Source organism: Nothobranchius furzeri, chromosome 4, assembly GCF_043380555.1.
Source record: "Nothobranchius furzeri strain GRZ-AD chromosome 4, NfurGRZ-RIMD1, whole genome shotgun sequence".
Classification (NCBI taxonomy): domain Eukaryota; kingdom Metazoa; phylum Chordata; class Actinopteri; order Cyprinodontiformes; family Nothobranchiidae; genus Nothobranchius; species Nothobranchius furzeri.
In genome coordinates, this window is record NC_091744.1 from 72,916,289 (window position 1) to 72,935,287 (window position 18,999).

General features: G+C 41.1%; 1 protein-coding gene across 1 annotated transcript in view; it reads right to left on the reverse strand.

Annotated features, from left to right (window-relative positions):
- Nucleotides 1–18,291, reverse strand: part of wwox (WW domain containing oxidoreductase) — a 173,700-nt gene extending 155,409 nt beyond the window's left edge. Inside the window, exons 1-4 of the mRNA XM_015964707.3 lie at nucleotides 18,061–18,291; nucleotides 15,676–15,740; nucleotides 15,192–15,249; nucleotides 14,903–15,072 (exon numbers count right to left, since the gene is read on the reverse strand). Coding sequence (XP_015820193.1) covers nucleotides 14,903–15,072; nucleotides 15,192–15,249; nucleotides 15,676–15,740; nucleotides 18,061–18,167 — 400 coding nt within the window. The 5' untranslated portion in view covers nucleotides 18,168–18,291. The remainder of the gene's footprint in view (nucleotides 1–14,902; nucleotides 15,073–15,191; nucleotides 15,250–15,675; nucleotides 15,741–18,060) is intronic.
- Between the last annotated feature and the right edge of the window lie 708 nt (nucleotides 18,292–18,999).

The following is an 18,999-nucleotide window of genomic DNA, read 5'->3' on the forward strand; positions in this document are numbered from 1 at the left end:
AGACGTCTTGTATGTGCCAGAACACCAGAAGTAAACAACAAGTTGGGGGCAAAATGGCGAGTCGCGGCACAGCACCACACTTTTAGAGTGACGAGGAAACTAAAGTGCAAACAAACACGGTCACCATCTCTTCCGAACTGGGAAACATGTTGTTTTCACGGATACCGGAACAAGAAGAACCAGAAATGACGCATATTGCGTCTGGACGTAGTCCATACGTCCTGACGCTACCCCAACGTCTGCATTTAAATCGGGTTATGCAAGTTAGGGGTAACTCTTTTTATTTATGCTTGTAAACGGGTTATTCTGATCAACTCAGAAACCCGAATCCCGACCTTAACCCGATCATAACCCGGATATTGGCTGCATGTAAACGTACTCATTGTTGACCGCTGTGCAGATTTTGTCCAAGTCCTGAATAAGTGGACCAAATCTTCCCCCTTACAGAGATGCTAAGGGGGACATGGGAGTTTGGTTTCCTGGTCCACCTGTTTTGTGGCGCTGCAAGAGGCTTTTGAATCATGTTCCTTGGGGCATTTTGTTGGACGGGATGCCAGGGTCATTTTTAAGGTTTATCTGGTCCCTACAAAACCAAAGCAAGAGCTGAGCTTGTTACCAGTACAGGTTGGTAAATGGTCTGTATTTGTTTAGCGCCTTCTTAAGCTTGGTTTATGCTTGACGCATTCACTTTCCGCACGGTGATGCGGCTCGCGGATGGAACGCGCTTCACAACTCGCAGCGTTTATGGTTTGTGCGGCTCGTCTCTGCAGTGAGCCAATATTCTCCCAAACTGTAGGGGGCAGCATGGAGCTCTACGGCATACATCCAACACTACACCATAGTAGAAGTAGAAATTACTGTTTACAACATGGCATTTCAGCATTTTTAACAGCGTTCTCGTCTTTTCCGACAGTGCGAACTATTTCTCTCCAAGAATTATTAACAACATGTTGATCACGGTGATCTTTGAGAGCTGAATCATACAAATGTCTGTATTTACGAACCTCTGCCGTACTAGTTCTTGCCGGTCCGCCATGTTTTTCCGCGTCCGTCCGTCCGCGTGGTTAGAAAATTTCCGAGGTGCGCGTTGCGGAAATCTTGGGCCGTGCGGAGGCGCGGTGGAGGGGCGTGGTTGTTAAAATGACGCAACTTTTCCGCGCGGAGCCGTGCGGACCTCGCGGACGTGTCAAGCATAAACAAACCTTTATGGTTCTACAACCCCCTAAGGCGCTTCACAACACAATCAGCCATCCACCCATTTACACACATTCACATGCTGGTGAGGAGGAGCTACAGTGTAGCCACAGCTACTCTGGGGCGCACTGACGGAGCAAGACTACTGAACACTGGCACCATCGGACCCTCTGACCACCACCAGCAGGCAAGGTGGGTTAAGTGTCTTGCCCAAGGACACAACAGCAGCATTCTCATGCAGAAGCCATGATCAAACCTACCACCATCTGATTAGCAGACAACCCCTTGTGGCCTGGGGGCCCCAAGTGACTGCCTGCCCTGCCTACCGGCATGCGGCACCTCTGCTGCTGTTGTCTCTGATCCTGTTTGCAGTGCTTATGGGCTTATGGAAGTAACCATAAAAGCCACTGTAGCATATCCAAGCAGAGCCACTGCTCCTCTTCATCAAAAAGTATCAGTTGGGATGGTTTGGGAATGTGATTAGCATGCCTCCATGGTCAGCTTTCCTTGCAGGTTTTTAAGGTGGTTCCACTGTGAAGGGACTGTAGAGCCTCCCTGACTCAGGAACAACTGGGGTCCTTTCAGAAGGAGCTGGAGTGTTACCGGTGAGAGGAATGAGAGAATTTCCTTCCTGATCATGGATTGATGAGGGAACAAAATGGAAGGACGGATAGACTAGTCACATCGCCATAGAGAGCCATAAGGTTTCTTGACCAATAAAAAACAACATAAAAACTGATAATTCTTTGTAATCCTAATAATTTTATCAGGATTGTCTTTTTTGTGATTTTATTTATTAAAGAAAAAATAAACAGCTGAATGTTTTGGTTTGCTGATTTTTCAATATAAACAAAATGTTTCGAGTTATTTGTGCCAACTTTAACAGAATGAGAACAGCAGTCAGCATGGAAAGAGTGGAACTAAGTGGCTGGCTTGGTATTTAACTTAAAAATGTTTTTTACTGCATATTGATTATAACTGATTCCAGATCTGTGCTTACTGAGTGACGAGCGCTCCTGCTCCAACAAAAGCGGAGAGTATCTCTTCCCCAATAAGTGAGGAGCAGCACAACTCTTTGACTCTTTCTGACTTTTAAGACCCTCTCTAATTCCCCTCCATTGGTCCAGGAGGAGGGAGATGTCACCCCAAAAGTGGAATGTATGGTTAGTAATTACAGCCCAAGGTTGAGCGGTTCCAGGCCAGAGCACTGCAGCGCTTCTATTACCCCTCCTCGTCCCCCTCTACCCTCCTCCTATGCCTTCTGACCATCCACACATCCCTGTCTGGGGACCCAAACACCCCCACCCTCATCCCGCTCCCCCTACCCTGACCCTCCGTGTCAACCTCTCTCTACACAATCCCTCATCCCGGCCTCACACCATACTGGACACTCCAGCAGTCAGTCCCAGTCTTTTCTTTCTTTTTTCTCTCTCTCTCTCTCTCTCTCTCTCTCTCTCTCTCTCTCTCTCTCTCTCTCTCTCTCTCTCTCTCTCTCTCTCTCTCTCTCTCTCTCTCTCTCTCTCTCTCTCTCTCTCTCTCTCTCTCTCTCTCTCTCTCTCTCTCTCTCTCTCTCTCTCTCTCTCTCTCTCTCTCTCTCTCTCTCTCTCTCTCTCTCTCTCTCTCTCTCTCTCTCTCTCTCTCTCTCTCTCTCTCTCTCTCTCTCTCTCTCTCTCTCTCTCTCTCTCTCTCTCTCTCTCACACACACACAGTGAGGATGGTAAAGTTGATAATCATGCCAAATCACACACATGTCCAAGGATAAACAAAAAGTCTCAGAAGCCTGTTAATGCTCACAGATCTGCTGAGCATTACAGCCATTTTCATCCCCCTATCATGTAACATTCATCCCCTCATCATCTGCAGACTATAAACTCGATAGGTCTATAAACTCCTTGACTACACACAATAACTTCATACCCCTTCGTTTTTATTTTACCTAGCACCTTTAATCACATATATGTATTCCATCCTCGGCTCTAACCACTTCACTTCCGTTATATTACGGCTGTAATCATTATTGAACCCCCACCCCGCTCCACGTCCAGCCTCCAGCCCAATGCTCTCTCCACGATACACCAGTTTGGGTCTGCATTGCAAATTTCATCCAAGGTTAATAAAGTTGAATAATTTGACTAACCAACCATAACTGGTTCTCATTACGTAGCCAATAAACACATTCATCAGTGAGGATGCGGAATGACCAGTGGAAAATAAATAAAGATGTGGAACTGCAGTTTGCTGGTGGTCCGGCCCTGAGCGGGGCGTGGGCCCCCCCACACACATAAAGACTTATAAATAAAAACATAAGACGTTCTCTGGTTTTGACAAGCAGCCACTTGGAGGTTTCTTGTGCCATTCTCACCGAGAACATCTTCTTATCCATCTAATTCCTCAAACTATGAATAATGCAGCTCCCCCTTCACCGAGGCCCGGGTTGCACATGTCGCTGAGCGGGTCTTTAAGGGGGTCCTTATTCATAAACAGCAGTGCAGTAAATACCAGAGTTTTGCAGCCAATTTAATGGCAGTTATGCTTAACAAATCTGCCTCAATCTAATGATCAGCCACAAAGCTCGGCTGTGGGTTTAATCTGCACGCAGAGGCTCCCGCGTCTCCCCAACTCACTGAATATGCTTAGGGATCTCTCCATCCAGAGAGCGGAGAGTCACGGGCCTGACTCTTAATCCGCACAACACAACACTGGGATCAACACAAATACAGAACAAATACACTTTCATGAATAACAATAACACAGACGAGCCGAAAACACCAAGCAGGCGACACATTAAAACATCAGGATGTGCTCTTTTCCCAAATCCTGGCTATTCCCCATCTGAGTATTTCCTGCCTCTTATTCCATCACCGACCTCGCACCTCCACAAGAAAACATGACATGGATTTAGTGCATTCAGGACTTTTGTTTCAAAGAAAAGGTCAACGCATAGACATAAAGATCAGAATATTACTAAAGTAAAAGTATGTTTTGCTTATTTGAGACTGATTTATTCAAGAGGATTGGGGCCACTGAAAATAAAAAAAGAAAGGAAAAGTGACGTTAATCTCTGAATTCTAACTTTTGACTTCTGAAATTAAATTCAGAACTCTTGTTCCTTTTATTTGTCTCTTCATTGGCCCTAATCATCTTCAGTAATGAAAACTAAAAACATAAAGATTTTTTCTTTTTTAAAGGAGAAATGTTTTTGCCCCAGAACAGCACACTGAGGATGAGGAAATGGGCCAAACTGAATATTTTTGGGGAAAAAAGGAGGCCGACTTGTTATTTCTGATCACTATTAATCATATGTTCTTTTGTCAACTTGGCAGCAGGTTGACTAATGATGTACTTCAGATAGAGACATGCATACATGTACACACATTTCCCCAAAACAGCCGTCTCCTGGTATGCACGACTAAAGAAATGATGGTAGGGGGAATTCGCTTCACATGTAAGTTTAGTTTTAATGTTGCACACTTTTTTTTCAATAAAGGAGATATGTGGTGTCTCAGAGAGGATGGAGGGGCGTTATAAATATGATCCTTTAACTGTTCCGTGGACTTCTAGTCAGTAAATAACCTGAGAGTAAGCTGATAGCAGGGAATTAGAGCCAGAGGAGGAGTGTGTAATGGGGATGGATAGGAGGCTCAGGCTTGGGTCACTGCTGCTTAGGAATCAATGCAGAGGTACAGGTGTACCACCACAGGTCCGTAAGCTTGGAAAACCTTTAAAACGAGGATGGGGGCAGGTGGGGTAAGCAAACTGCAATCATTCGTTTCCATTATCACAATTAAAAATCGCCACTCAGGTTGGTACTGGTTTTTAATTTGCAAAAGAAAGCAGAGAGAGGAAGACAAATGTTGCAAAGCGAGCGCAGCGATGCCACTGCCAGGACCAGCTACATCACCGTCTCGCCTCCCAGCACCGGCGAAGAGGAGCTTCAAGGCTGCTCACAAAGCCAGACGCGCTGATATTTCATGCATAAATAAATGCATGTGTGGTTTTCATGTTCATGTGCATCACGGATGAAATTAAAGAGCTTGAATGTAAATTTTTCTAATTAAATAATATCCTACCATTACTAATAAAAATGTCACATCCCACGGAAGAAATAAGCACCGAGGAAAATGGAAATAGCCCTGACACTTGGTTTAAAACACTATTGATGCTATTAAAATGCTAAGTGGGTCCGACCAATTGGTGTAACCACATTTCACTTTAGGAATGTCAAAGGAGTGCACGAGAAGTAGCAATTACTATTAAGATACTGTTAATTACAGCTGCTGCATATTTAATAGGTGGCAGAGTTAAACAAAGGTTATGTTCACATGGGTTTATTAAGTATTCAGACAATTATAAAATGTCTGTTAGAGAAAGTTTGACTCAAGAAGCAACAAACACATTTTAATTTACTAAACACTTCACAGCAAATGTTAAATGTGGGTTATCTATTTTATTACAAAGTTTATAATTAAGCCCAAAAAGGGAGCATGTGAAGGAATTTAACAAAATCCTAAACAACAGCGATCAAGGACCTCCTGTGCCCTCTTGTGGTCAAACTACGAATAACATCTTTACAAATAAAACTGAATCATTTGAGGGGAAAAATAACACAAATGTAAGAAAATATGAGTGTAAAAAATGATTAATAGCTCCAAAGATTATTTTAGCTCGCTGGTGAGAACTTTACCCTTTTTGTTTGATTATTAAATCTTTAAACGTGTGATTAATCAATCTAATGTGTGCAGCTCTCCCCCTAAAGAAGCTCTCTGTCTGGGATTTGTTTTATGTAGATGGTTTTAATACAATGGACAGAAAAAAACAAGCACATTCCTTTTTGATCAAAGGTTAATAGGTCAACTAGAGCTTCACCGTGAAATTAATGGGATTGTTTTCCTTGTTTGTTTTGTTTTCTTTCTGATGCAAAAGCAGAAAAAAATGAATTTCGGACTATAATTAACATTAAGACTTGATTCATACGGTAATAGCATCTAAATATCAGCTTAATGACGTGGGCTTTTTGTTGTCGTAATCTATGTTTTCACTTGACAGTTGTGATTAATGCACGAGGAATCACTACATGGCTAAACGTGAAAAGCACAGCAAAGAATTCAGTATAAAAATGTTGTATTCAGATAAAACTCTGTGGAGTGACATGTTCGAGGCAGAACTGGGTGATTTACTACATGTAGGAATCATAATGTATGCCTATGACCCTTTTATGAAAGCAGCAAGGATGAAGAATGAGAAATTTATGACACAAATGTCATCTGGCTAATGAATTGAGGGAACCGGAATCAAAATAAAATTGTCCCTAAAATCAAAAGAAGGTAGAGCGATTTGAACTCAAACTGGAAACTATTGTTCATGAAATCTCTACCCAAACTGACACTGAAAGTTATTTCTGTAAAAAAAAAAAATCATCATCTGAATTGGTTCTAGTTTGTGATTTGGAACCTAAAGAGAAAGAAATCTTGGGCAGGAGCCTCCAAATGAAGAACCTCACAAGGAAATCCAACAATTTGAGACATCAGGAAACGGTTGATAAAAACGTTTCTGAGCAGTTGTCTTCTTCTGAGACAGAATCTGATATTCAAACTCAAAAGGTTTCAGATCAGGAAGTTTCAACACCACTAGGAGAACCTGAGACCGAGAGCATCCTTTCAAAGGACGAGACTTCTGAAGATGTTGAAACATCTGAAAAGTCAGAGCTTCTACAACAAGAGCAAGAAAATACTTCTCCTCAAAAGAAGAAATGTGACAAAAACAAGGACGTCTTCAGAGCTGAATCCCTACCAGACTGGGAAACGTCATTTTCTGAGCGGCTTCATGAATTTGAGACAGAAAATAGATCTGACGTCCTTCTGAAATGGTTGAATCTTCTCAAACCAGCAGGAGCAAGAAGAGGAAAATGAAGCCACTAAAAAGACTTCTCATAGGAGGAAAAATATCCACGAAAAAAGAACTTTGCTGTTGACGTGATTCAAGAAGAAATTCCTGAAGACACAGAATCTGCTTCTGGACAAACTTCATCCAGCCTTGAAACAATCCAAATGCTCCGTTTCAGCTCCACCAACGTCACCAGACTCTGAAGCCGACCAAAATCCCATCATCACTGAACAGAATAAAGTTTGTACACTGATAACAGAAGCTGCTTCTGTTGCTGAAACATCTGAAATCACAAATGTTTTGGAACCAGAGCGAGGAAACAAGCCTCCTGAATAAGGCAAAAAGGTAGGAATGTGACAAAAAGAAGTCCGTCCTTAGAGATCCTACTCCATCAGATTGGGAAACGCTCCAAAATGCATCATTTTCTGAGCTGCTGGATTTAAGGCAAATAATAGATTTGAAGTCCTTTTAAAAGATTTGATTTGAAATGCCTGATAATCCAGACTTCCCTCCTGGTTCCGGGAAAAACACAGAACATCTGCCTCTAGACATCAAGCTAGTATTATTTTGGTGTTACATGTGCGTTTGTATTTTACAGAATTAAAAAATAAAAACTTCCCTTCAACGAATCATCGCTTTACCGCAGTAGGTAGGTAGGTATGTTTCCCTCCCTCTGTGATCCCGAGCTCTGTGTTGGGTTTGCCACCAGCCTCTGGTAGGTCTCCCATGACAACCTGGTCTCAGTGAGGGAAGTGAGTGGAAAGCATTTTTGAAAAAAGACAATAAGTACGCCATTTTTCTAAAGGTTTGGATCACTGAAAAAATGTTTTTATAAATCTTATTTCTAATTATAATCGGTCACTCTAAGTTTTTCATGCAGGCAAAACATGAAAATAGTCTCCTACACCAGGGATTCCCTAATTGTGGTGCGCGCTGCCGCTAGGGGGTGCGCGAGGTGAAAAGTGTAATGGCTGCGGAGCTCAGAGAAGTCTGTCAGATGTCACCATTAGTGTAGCCAGAAACTCATTTGTGGGTGGGCCAAAGAAAAAGTAAGTGGGCCCAATAAATGTAATTGAAAACAAGTATATTTTGCGCGCGTGAGTGTGTGTCCTCCGCATGTGCCCTAGCTTCCTAATAACAATGTGCCGAGCTTCAGCGCTCTGGCCTGCGCACGCCGATATGTTCTGTATCATTTTTAACGATGTTGGAGAAATCTGAAGGTGGTGAGCCTGGCAGATTGTAATTAACACCCTGTCTCATGCAGATGTTCTGACATTGTAAACCTCACACAGAACATTATGGATGTAACAAAATAAATCAAGAAATGATTCCCATCTGAGCATTTTAGCATTATTATATTATTATATTATCACATTGACTGTGGGGCAGCATTCTAACAGCGCGCTGAAGATCTGAAGTTCAGAGTGCGTCTGTCAGAGGTCAGACGCGATCCAGCGGAACCACGGCTCACGGGTGCACATGTGAGCACATCTGGGCTGGGCAAGGGCGTAGGAACCGGGGGGACGGGTGGGACGTGTCCCCTTCAAAATTGGACAAACGCGCATTTGACCAAGTCCTCCAAACACATCACCCCGCTTCTCCTCCAGCTTCACTGGCTGCCAGTCAACTTCAGGGTTCATTTCAAGATCCTGGTTCTGGTCTATAGGGTCTTACATGGACAAGCACCATCTTACATTGGTGATCTTCTTAGTCCCTACACCCCCAGCAGGTCCCTGAGGTCCAGTGATCAAAGCCTACTGGTTGTGCAATGCACCAGGCTAAAGACCAAAGGTGACAGATAATTTGCTGCTGTGGCCCCCAGACTCTGGAACTCTCTCCCCCTGAGCCTGAGATCAGTGGACTCAGTGGACTCCTTTAAAAAGCAGCTGAAGACTCACTTGTTCAGGCTGGCTTTTGTATGACCTTCTTCACCACTCTCTCTTCATTCTGCTCTCCCCACCTATTCCACCTTCCTCAGGATCCACTGATTTCCCTCTTTCCTATTCACTCTCTCTCTTTCTTAACATTTTTTTCTTTTAAATTCCTATTGCCTATTTTTGCTCATTTTAAATATATTTTTAAACATTTTCTAAATGCTTTTTTATATTTTAACATTTTTTGGTTTTGTTTTTGTGAAGCGCCTCGTGATTTTTATCTTGAGAGGCGCTATAGAAATGATATTTTCTTCTTCTTCTTCTTCTTAGTCGTCGTCGTTGTCGTCTTCCTCCGCTTATCCGGGTCCGGGTCCGGGTCGCGGGGGCAGCATCCCAACTAGGGAGCTCCAGACCGTCCTCTCCCCGGCCTTCTCCACCAGCTCCTCTGGCAGGACCCCAAGGCGTTCCCGGACCAGATTGGAGATGTAACCTCTCCAACGTGTCCTGGGTCGACCCGGGGGCCTCCTGCCGGCAGGACATGCCCAAAACACCTCCCCGGGGAGGCGTCCAGGAGGCATCCTGACCAGATGCCCAAACCACCTCAACTGACTCCTTTTGATCCGGAGGAGCAGCGGTTCTACTCCGAGTCCCTCCTGAATGTCCGAGCTCCTCACCCTATCTCTAAGACTGAGCCCGGCCACCATCCGGAGGAAACTCATTTCGGCCGCTTGTATCCGCGATCTCGTTCTTTCGGTCACTACCCAAAGCTCATGACCATAGGTGAGGATTAGGACGTAGATCGACCGGTAAATCGAGAGCCTGGCTTTTTGGCTCAGCTCCCTCTTCACCACGACAGATCGGCTCAGCGTCCGCATCACTGCAGATGCTGAACCAATCCGCCTGTCGATCTCCTGATCCCTCCTACCCTCACTCGTGAACAAGACCCCGAGCTGCTTAAACTCCTCCACTTGAGGTAGGACCTCTCTCCCGACCCGGAGTTGGCAAGCCACCCTTTTCCGGTCGCTTTAGTCTTGTATTAAATCTGTTTACACATCTCTACCCATATGAATAAGATAATATATCCTACATTCATGCTATTAAATAAAAATAAAACAGTACTGATGTTGCAAGCCCGAGCAACCAGTCAAGGCTTAGAAACAGTGGTCAGAGACAAGGGTCACACAAGGGTCAAGAGGACAAGAGTTCAGGACTTGCTGGTGAGGACAGAACTAGGCAGAGGGTCAAAAGACAGGCTGGCTTCTGTGGATCCACCCATGGACACACCCCTGGGCCCGCCCCTAACTCCACCTCTGGCGGGAAAAGAAGGAATGGCATGGAGTGAGGAGAAGCCCAGCTGGACCCAGGAGCTCTCAGGAATGCTGAAAGAAGATCTACAATTTGCTACCAATATGAAGATTTATGACCTGTGCTCTCATTCCAGGAGTGCAGCATGTAACTTTTGTGCCCTCATGTGAATACTGCATGTAGTGAAATGATACTAAATGTCTTATGTAGAGCTAAAAAAGTGTATTTGGTAGATGACCCCTTGACCTAAACTGTCAGGAGAGAATGACTTGTGACTCTTGCATTGTTTAGAGCAGTCTCAGAAATGATATAAAAGGATGCAGCTCAGATCGAGCGGGGTACTTCTTGGGGCTTCGTTCTTGGGGAGATTCTGAGAAGACAAGAGCTGGTGTAAACTGACTCTTATTTAATCATTTTGAACTAATTCCTCCGTGGGGGATAGTAGTTGTTTTTCACTTTACCCATTTTTGTATTTTGATTTTGTAATAAACCTTTTTTGAAAAAGAAACATAATCCTGATTCTTTCAGGTTTTCTCTAAAGCTTCACGTTTGGGGCCCTGGCCATAAATTGCACAGAGGTAAGCATGTCGAAGATCGGTCTCTGAATTATCAGGACTTACTTTACAGTTTATAACAGAATAATATAAAGAAACCTTAAGATAAGGGAAGTTTTAACTTCTCCCTCCTTGCGGGTAACGAGTTGTCTTAAGGGCGATAAAAGCAAAATATTCGAGGTTATTTTGGCTCTGATTGCAGGTTGAAAAAGTCTCTAATCAGCTGGAAGGTTGGATTAATAAATAAATTGATAAACTTATGATAGCCTGATCAACTAGCATAAATCATTTTATAGTTACCAACCTCCCACATAAGCTGTTAGAGGCGCAATTAATTCCGGGTAGCCCAAACAATTGCTGAGAGGCTTGGCTTGCCTCCAGACTTCTCTCTAGTATCTTAACCAAAAGGTAACGAGTTTAAAAGAAGTGTAGCACTCTGGGGCTGGCTATTCGTGCAAGTCATTTCACCTTTAAAATAAAAGACAAGATTCTAATTAGATAGTCCAAACCCGGATCTAGTACGATTATACTCGTCGATACACCCCCGAACCCTGATGGATGCACCGTCTCATAAGTTCTAACGGAACTGGGTTTTAAAGGAACCGGTAAATGGGACGGGCACGCGACACTGACACATAAACAGCTTTTTTATAATTAAAACGTCCACGTTGGCCGGTAATCACCTGAATCTGGCTAATGGGGAGCCTAAGTCTCCTCCCCTTCTGGCTGGCTCATGGGTCCCCGATCAAAACAAAAAACAGAATGTTAGTGAACTGGGCTATAAAAGTTATTTTCTTGTCTATCTGGGCTTTGCCTTACGCCCTGAGTCACATCTGTCAGGCTTTTCTAATCCTAGAGTTTCACCGTCTATCAGATCTTCTATCAGAAGCTAATGCAGGAGATAGCGGTAGGAGACTATGTTCATGTTCAGCCTGCATGAAACACTCAGTGACACGTTAGAATCAGAAACAATTAAATGTGTTTTCTTCAGTGAGGTTGACCTATATATTGACCTACAACAGATTTGTTAGATTTCCAAAATGTGTCCCCCCCCCCCCCCCACCCCCCCCCCCCCCCCCCCCCCACCCACCCAATATTAAACTCGTTCCTACGCCCTTGGGGCTGTACATAATTAATTTTACAACATTGGTTTAAATAGCGCCAATAACGAGACGCAGTGACTTGAGCGGCTCATGGAGCTGTGCCACACACACACACACACACACAGTTTCAATAAGCACACGCGCTGCGCAGTCAGACTGAAGGCAGAAATGAGCGCTGCCTCCTCCATGATAAAAAAAAAACTTTTAAGAGGTTTTATAACAACATTTTTCACTCAAAGTCAAATTAAGATATTAGTTTCAATTTTGGGATGAGGTATGAAATTCAAGTCCGCTCCAGCCAGTGAAGCCAGTCATGAACCTGACCACAACTCATGTTACTGCAGCATTTGTTATTCCAGTCCGCGTGGCAGCGGATCGCAGATTCAGCCATACCATAAAACAGTGATAAGTCGGTCTGAGGCAAAAGTGAACCTCATGGCTATAGCTTTTCCATCTTTTCCCTATAGATAGACATTTGATTACGCACAAGTAGGTAACCAGTTCAGGTTTACACAGAGCAGAAGGAAGGAGAGAGCTCTGGTTAAACGTTCCTGCTTTAAGAAACCCGTTAAATTGCATTGATGATGTGCTACCTGGGCACTCTAAATATTTATTTAAAATTAAATCAAAGGAAATTGTAATGGTATTGAATGTTTATTAATTAGGGCCTACTATTTAAAAAATGAAAGTGATGGGGAAAAAGGTCGATCATATTTTTTTAACCCTGTCTGTCGAGTGACTGTTTAGCTTGACGTCTGAGATTTTATATATATATATATATATATATATATATATATATAGCCATGCCCTAATGTGGGGGCTGGGGGGTGCGTCGACATGGTCGGGACATAGAAGGGGGTGCGCGGCTAAATAAGTTTGGGAACCACTGTCCTACACCTATCTCCTGCATTCATTTTTATAGGAAATAAGTGGTGAAACTCTAAGATTTGAAAATCCTGACATCACACTGTCACTTAACATTCTTGGACTCGCCCATCTTGATTCACAATGGGAAAGGCTTGGTTTAGCGCCCAGGAAACAGCAGGGAACGTCTCTGCAGAAGCTAACCGTTAGCATCAGCAACTTCACCACACAGCAGAAGCTCTTCCAGGCTTGTGTTATTTATGGAAATAAAGCATCCACGTTGCAAAGCAAACAGAGTTGGTGGTAGAGTTGCATTGTAGTTAGCCAATCAGAGGCGAGATGTCCAAATACCAGGAAACAAGACGCCAAACCCTGCCATCTGAAGCTACTTTCTCCTCCAGCTGAATTATTTGTGCTGACACTGGCCCTTCTGGACTTTTTTACCCTGAGTTCGACTTACAAGGCCTTCATTCCAACTAGAGACCACTGCAAATGTAGTGGTTAAACGAGTGTTCAACACCTTTAAACAATCTTTGCAGGAATTATTCTGTGAATAATGTTTGTTCCGTGCTTCCAGACCGTGCCTTTAATTTATGGCGGACATACTTCCGGTTTAACGTTGTGTATGTTGTGCGTGACGGATATAAAAGTGAGTACTAAAGGCGAATATTGATGTTATATTTATGTTCGCTAGTTTGTTTCATGTTTGGTAGCCCATCAGCCGCAGTTGTTATTCGTTAGAATGTTTAATAGTGTTTAAATGACTGCCGTTAGTTGCTAATGCTAAAGCTAGCCTATGAGTTCCATGCTAAGTTGGTAACGTACCTTCAGTTACACAAGTATCGGTTTATAATTTTAGTTAGCAGTGGGTGTTGGCTATGTCTTTGTTACGGAAGTCACTTTGTTTCTTCCTAGAAACCACAAATATACATACATGTATCCAACTCCAGCCACAAGAGTCTGCTGTTTAATGTCAACGCCAGTAAATTCACTGAAGATACTTCTAGTCCGCCTGGTTCTCTGATCGGAACCTCCTGTCCATATCGACTGCCTCAACCAGTCTGTATCCCTTTACTAGTGTAGTGCTACTACACACACACAGACACAATCTCTCTCTTTCTCCACTCCCATCCCTCTATAAATAAATTCTGTGACCGGATGTTCAGTGCATTTTGCCACGTGCACCTTGCCACAGTTATAACTGTTTGACTTGTTGTTCATTGTCTCCCTTTTCTCTCCGACTATAGGAAATGGGTTATTGATAAACATATTGATAAAATCCAAGACAGGGATTATTACAGCAAGATCAGTTCTCTAACTGTTAACCAATAGGTTATAAAGGTATTTACAAAATAAGTAAATAAAACAATGACACAGTTTATTAAATTTAGAAATTGTGTTGCATCAGTTTAAAGTTTAAAAAGGGGGAAAAATAACAATGCTGCATCTTAAATAGTGTTTTTATCAATTTTTTTAAGACTGCAAACAAAGATAAAAATAGAGGAGCATCGAGTTTAAGACGGTATTAAAGTTCACAAGTTTCTTTGCTCCATCACGGTCCCTGGTCGGCTGTAAATCTATATATTATAGTTCTGCCTTGCATCATCCCATAATACCCCACACAGCAATTACACTGCAGTGACTTTCCTGGTGGCAAAGAATTTGAATATAAAGACAATTAACAATTTTATGTTTATTTGATTTTCCTCACGCTGTCATTATCTATCTTGAACAAAGAAGAGAGTCTGAACAAATGGCCAGTACTTGTGCTAATTTAAACTAAAGCAAAAAGGAAATACATTTGTTTCCAGACCATTATATAGTGAGCCGTGCATTTGCTGGGTACAAATGGACTCCATTCATTACGGTTAACAATGACATCCAATTCAGTCCTGCTAATGAACTTCAATACAGTCATGTTCTGTATTAAGGAGTGATTTGTTGTGTCTAAGTGTATCATTTTGGAGGCTAATGTTGATGAATGCCTGGTTGTGAAAGGATGGGGACATGCAGGGAGTAAGGACACTTAGGAGTGATGCTCTTCTACAAAAGAGCACTATCTCCACCTAGTGGCAATGAGGTGGAATCACACTTTTCAAGGTGTGAAACAGAAAGTCACGCTCACCAATACCAGAGTTTCCTCCAGTGATGAGGACAACCCTGTCAGAAAGATCTCGTCCCTGCAGAATCTCCAGAGCTGATGTGTTCCCGTCGTAGCGTTTGGGTTTCACCACCACATCCTCTACTGTAAACGCCTGGCGCGGGTCAAAATACGTGGTCCGCTTGTTGATGTGGCTGAAAGAAACACATTAAACAGGAACTACAATAAAACACCATTCCAGGATTTCATCATCTAAAATGTCCCACTAAAGAACAATAAAAATACCTAAATAAAAACAAATCAATCAACTTACTCAACATAAATTGTCTGTCCCTTTTCATCCGTCTCCTGCTCCCAACCGTATGGTAAATCTGTGAGAAAATACAGATGCTGTGATTCTTAGAGAGCAACAAACTAATGCATACATCTGCTACACTTAAACTTAAATCCCCAGATCATTTTTACCCAAAACAAAACGTAATGTTAAGAAAAGTAACAACTAGAGGCTGACCGATATTGGTTTTTCTATTGACGATACCGATGCCGATATGTAAGAGTTTAGAGTATTTATCATGCAGATGTTATTGGTGAACGTAAAAATACATTTAAATTAAATTCTGCAATGGCACCGGGCTGCCCAAGGATGTGCCTGACTTTGAAATGGTTTTACAAAAGACAAAAATCAGCCGATGCCGATAAAAAACAGTAAATATCGGCCCAATATATTGGTCTACCCTAATTAGGATCATACATTTAAATCTAAACTTCGAGCCACAAAGTGATGGTTTAAAGCAAACCTCCAGCACAACGTTTTTTCTTTCCAGTCTTGGGATGTTCCCACTGTGTTTTCATCTCTTCATGGCTGTCGGTACAAAGAGACAGATTCAGAGAGAAGAAATCAAAATGCATTTTGTCTTTGCATCATTTTTAATTTAAATGGGTCTAAAATAAGGCTGATTTTAATCAGAGGTTTATTTTTTGTAAATCTGATCATTAAAGAACGAATAACGGATAATGAAAATCCCACTCTATGTGTGTAATAAATCTGTTTATTGTGAGTAGGAAAATATTGAACTTTTTCATGATAATCTAATGTTTGATATATCTCCATATTTTCCTCATTTCTTCTCAATTCACAAAAACTGAAACCTGAATGAGGTGATTAATCTTCTGCGTGTTGCTTTACCAGAACTTCCCCAATGAGGGACAATAAAGGGCTTTATTATTATTAGTAGTAGTAGTAGTAGTAGTAGTAGTAGTAGTAGTAGTAGTAGTAGTAGTAGTAGTAGTAGAAGAAGAAGAAGAGGAGGAAGAAAATATCATTTCTATAGTGCTTCTCAAGATAAAAATCACGAGGCGCTTCACAAAAACAAAAAATGTAAAAATATAAAAAAGCATTTAGAACATGTTTAAAAATATATTTAAAAAATATTTAAATTAATTAATTTAATTAATTTAAACAATTTAATAAATTTATTATTATTATTATTATTTACGCCCGCATGTGAAAAAAAGTCTTTGTCTCCTTATAGAGTTCCCGAGTTTGAATTTCTCCCTTATTTTTTTACTTAAATGTTTCAGTAACACTTCCTTTTACAGTCCATTAATTACTAAGTACTTGCATGGTAATTACATAGTAAGTTAAAGTATATTATTGTGTGTGTGTGTGTGTGTGTGTGTGTGTGTGTGTGTGTGTGTGTGTGTGTGTGTGTGTGTGTGTAATTGTAATAAAGTGTAATTATTATGTAAAGCAGTATATACTGGGAATGATTAAGAAAAATAAAAACTAGAATTGAACCAGAGTTACATGGTAATAACTGTTTAAGAACTCAGAAATAATTTTACACTTTAATTTGCTATGTAATTACCATGTAGGTACATAGTAATTAGGGGACTGTAAAAGGAGGTGTTACCAATGTTTCAGATCTGCAAACAGATTTCTATAACAAAGATAACCTGAGTAAATACAAAATGCAGTTTACATTGGATGTTTTCATTCACTAAGAGGACAAAAATGATCCAAACCACCAAGGTCTTAGGTGTAAAAGCATCAGTCCACCAAACAAAGCAGCCCCGCACCAACACACTACCACCACCATGTTTGACTGTTGCTATGATGTTCAGCTTCTGAAACGTAGCGTTAACTTTACACCAAATGTAAGAGGACACACACCTTACAAAATGTTCTACAAAATTTCTTTAAAGCTTTTGGCAAATCATCAAGATGATTTTTGGTAAATGTCAAATGAGATGTTGTGTTTTTTATGATAAATTATATCAAAAATAGCAGGCCTGGTCTTCCTGTCATTGACTTCTTGGAAGTGATAACACAGGAAAAATGAAGGCCATCAGTCTTTTTCAAGATCAACAGGCAATATCCACACACACACACACACACACACAATAGGTTGCAGGTTCAAATCCTGATAGTGGCCTTTCTGCGTGGGGTTTGCATGTTTTCCACCTGCATGAGTGGGTTGTCTCCAGACTAAAGACCAGGGGTGTGAATCTCACAACTGATGATTCAATTATTGGCTTATCGGGGTGAAGAACTGATTCAGAATTGATACTCGATTCAAATGGATTCACAATCAATACTTCGAAACAAAGAGTAGCAACTCCAGGATTAACTGCTTTCTTCTGCAAGTTTTCTCATGGAAAGTGAATATTTTCTGAAAGTATTTGAGATTTTCACAATGATTTTCATTCAGCTTGGGACGGGCCTTTGTGTTCGTTTTGTCCAGCACAGGTTTTGGTCTATGAATGCTCCCATTTTAACCTCGGTTCCCTCAACTCTGAACCAAGTAATGACTGCAGTGCTTCTGATGTTGATCTGGGTTCTTATGAGAATTGTTTTTTTTTTAGCACTGAGCATGCTTTTTGAGATCTTTTAGCCTATCGTTTTTTCCCCTTTACTGACGTTATCATTCAAGAAATTAATTTTGCATTTACTCAAGTAGATGTTTGTATGGTTGTCTGCTGGTATTAGTTTCACTGAAACATTTAGGGACGTTTCAATGGCCAAGTACCTTTGATGAAATACAGAAGACATGCCACCATGAGTTTGCAGGACTGCACTCTATACCTCTAAAGTCTGAGTAAATATGTAGATGATGCGTTTTGTTTAAGAACATAAACTCATGCTGATAGAAAAACTGTTTAATTTTAGGATTTCTACTTACTTCGCATAATAAACCCAACCGTCCTTAGTAGATCTCTCCTCCCAGCCGGGTGGAAGCTCATCCTCGCTGTCTGTATCGTCCATGCCCGCGTACCTTAGAGCTGACATGGTTCACACGGAAAAAACACGATGCGCACAAACAAAATCACAAAATGTTATGCTATGAGATATGAACGCTGCTGTCAGACGCGTTCTCCCGGAACTTCCGCAACACGGTGACGACAGCCGAAATGCCCTATGGGAGACGTAGGCGGAAGTTAAGCGGTGGTTGGAGTATGGTTTTCTGTCACGTGCACAAATTTTCAAAATTATCATTTGAGTGAAAAATATTTGGCAAGGATGATCAGATTAATAAAGGTAATTAAAAACATTAATGATCAGATTATTGATCATAAATTCCAAATTTGTACCCACACAGTTAAGGCCAAGTTTAATATTATTTATGTCAAGGATGATTTAGAAGTAAGTAGATAATTTTTATTTATATAGCACTTATCACAGACCTATATATCACAAAGTGCTTCACATAGATCAAAACAAAATAAAACTAAGTCATAAAACCATAATGACCTCAAAACAGAATCAGATTATGAAATCTTATAATTTAATGACTTAATTTTTTCTGATAAACTGATTACAAGTTTGAGTTAAAAATAAGAAAATACAAGATTTAAGTAAAAGCAGCTTTAAATAAAAGGGTCTTTAGCTGTTCTTTTTTAAATGTGTCCAGACTGTCAATGCTACTTAAAAATTCTGTTATGAAACTCTAAAGTTTAAATTAAAAACTACCAATAAGAACTACCAATAAAAATAATAAATGATTATTTTTGTGATAGCAAAATTACAATATTTAAATTATTTAATTAATTACTTATTTACTTATTTACTTAATTACTTATTAAAACATTAATTACATAATTATATAATAGTGTTTAATTAT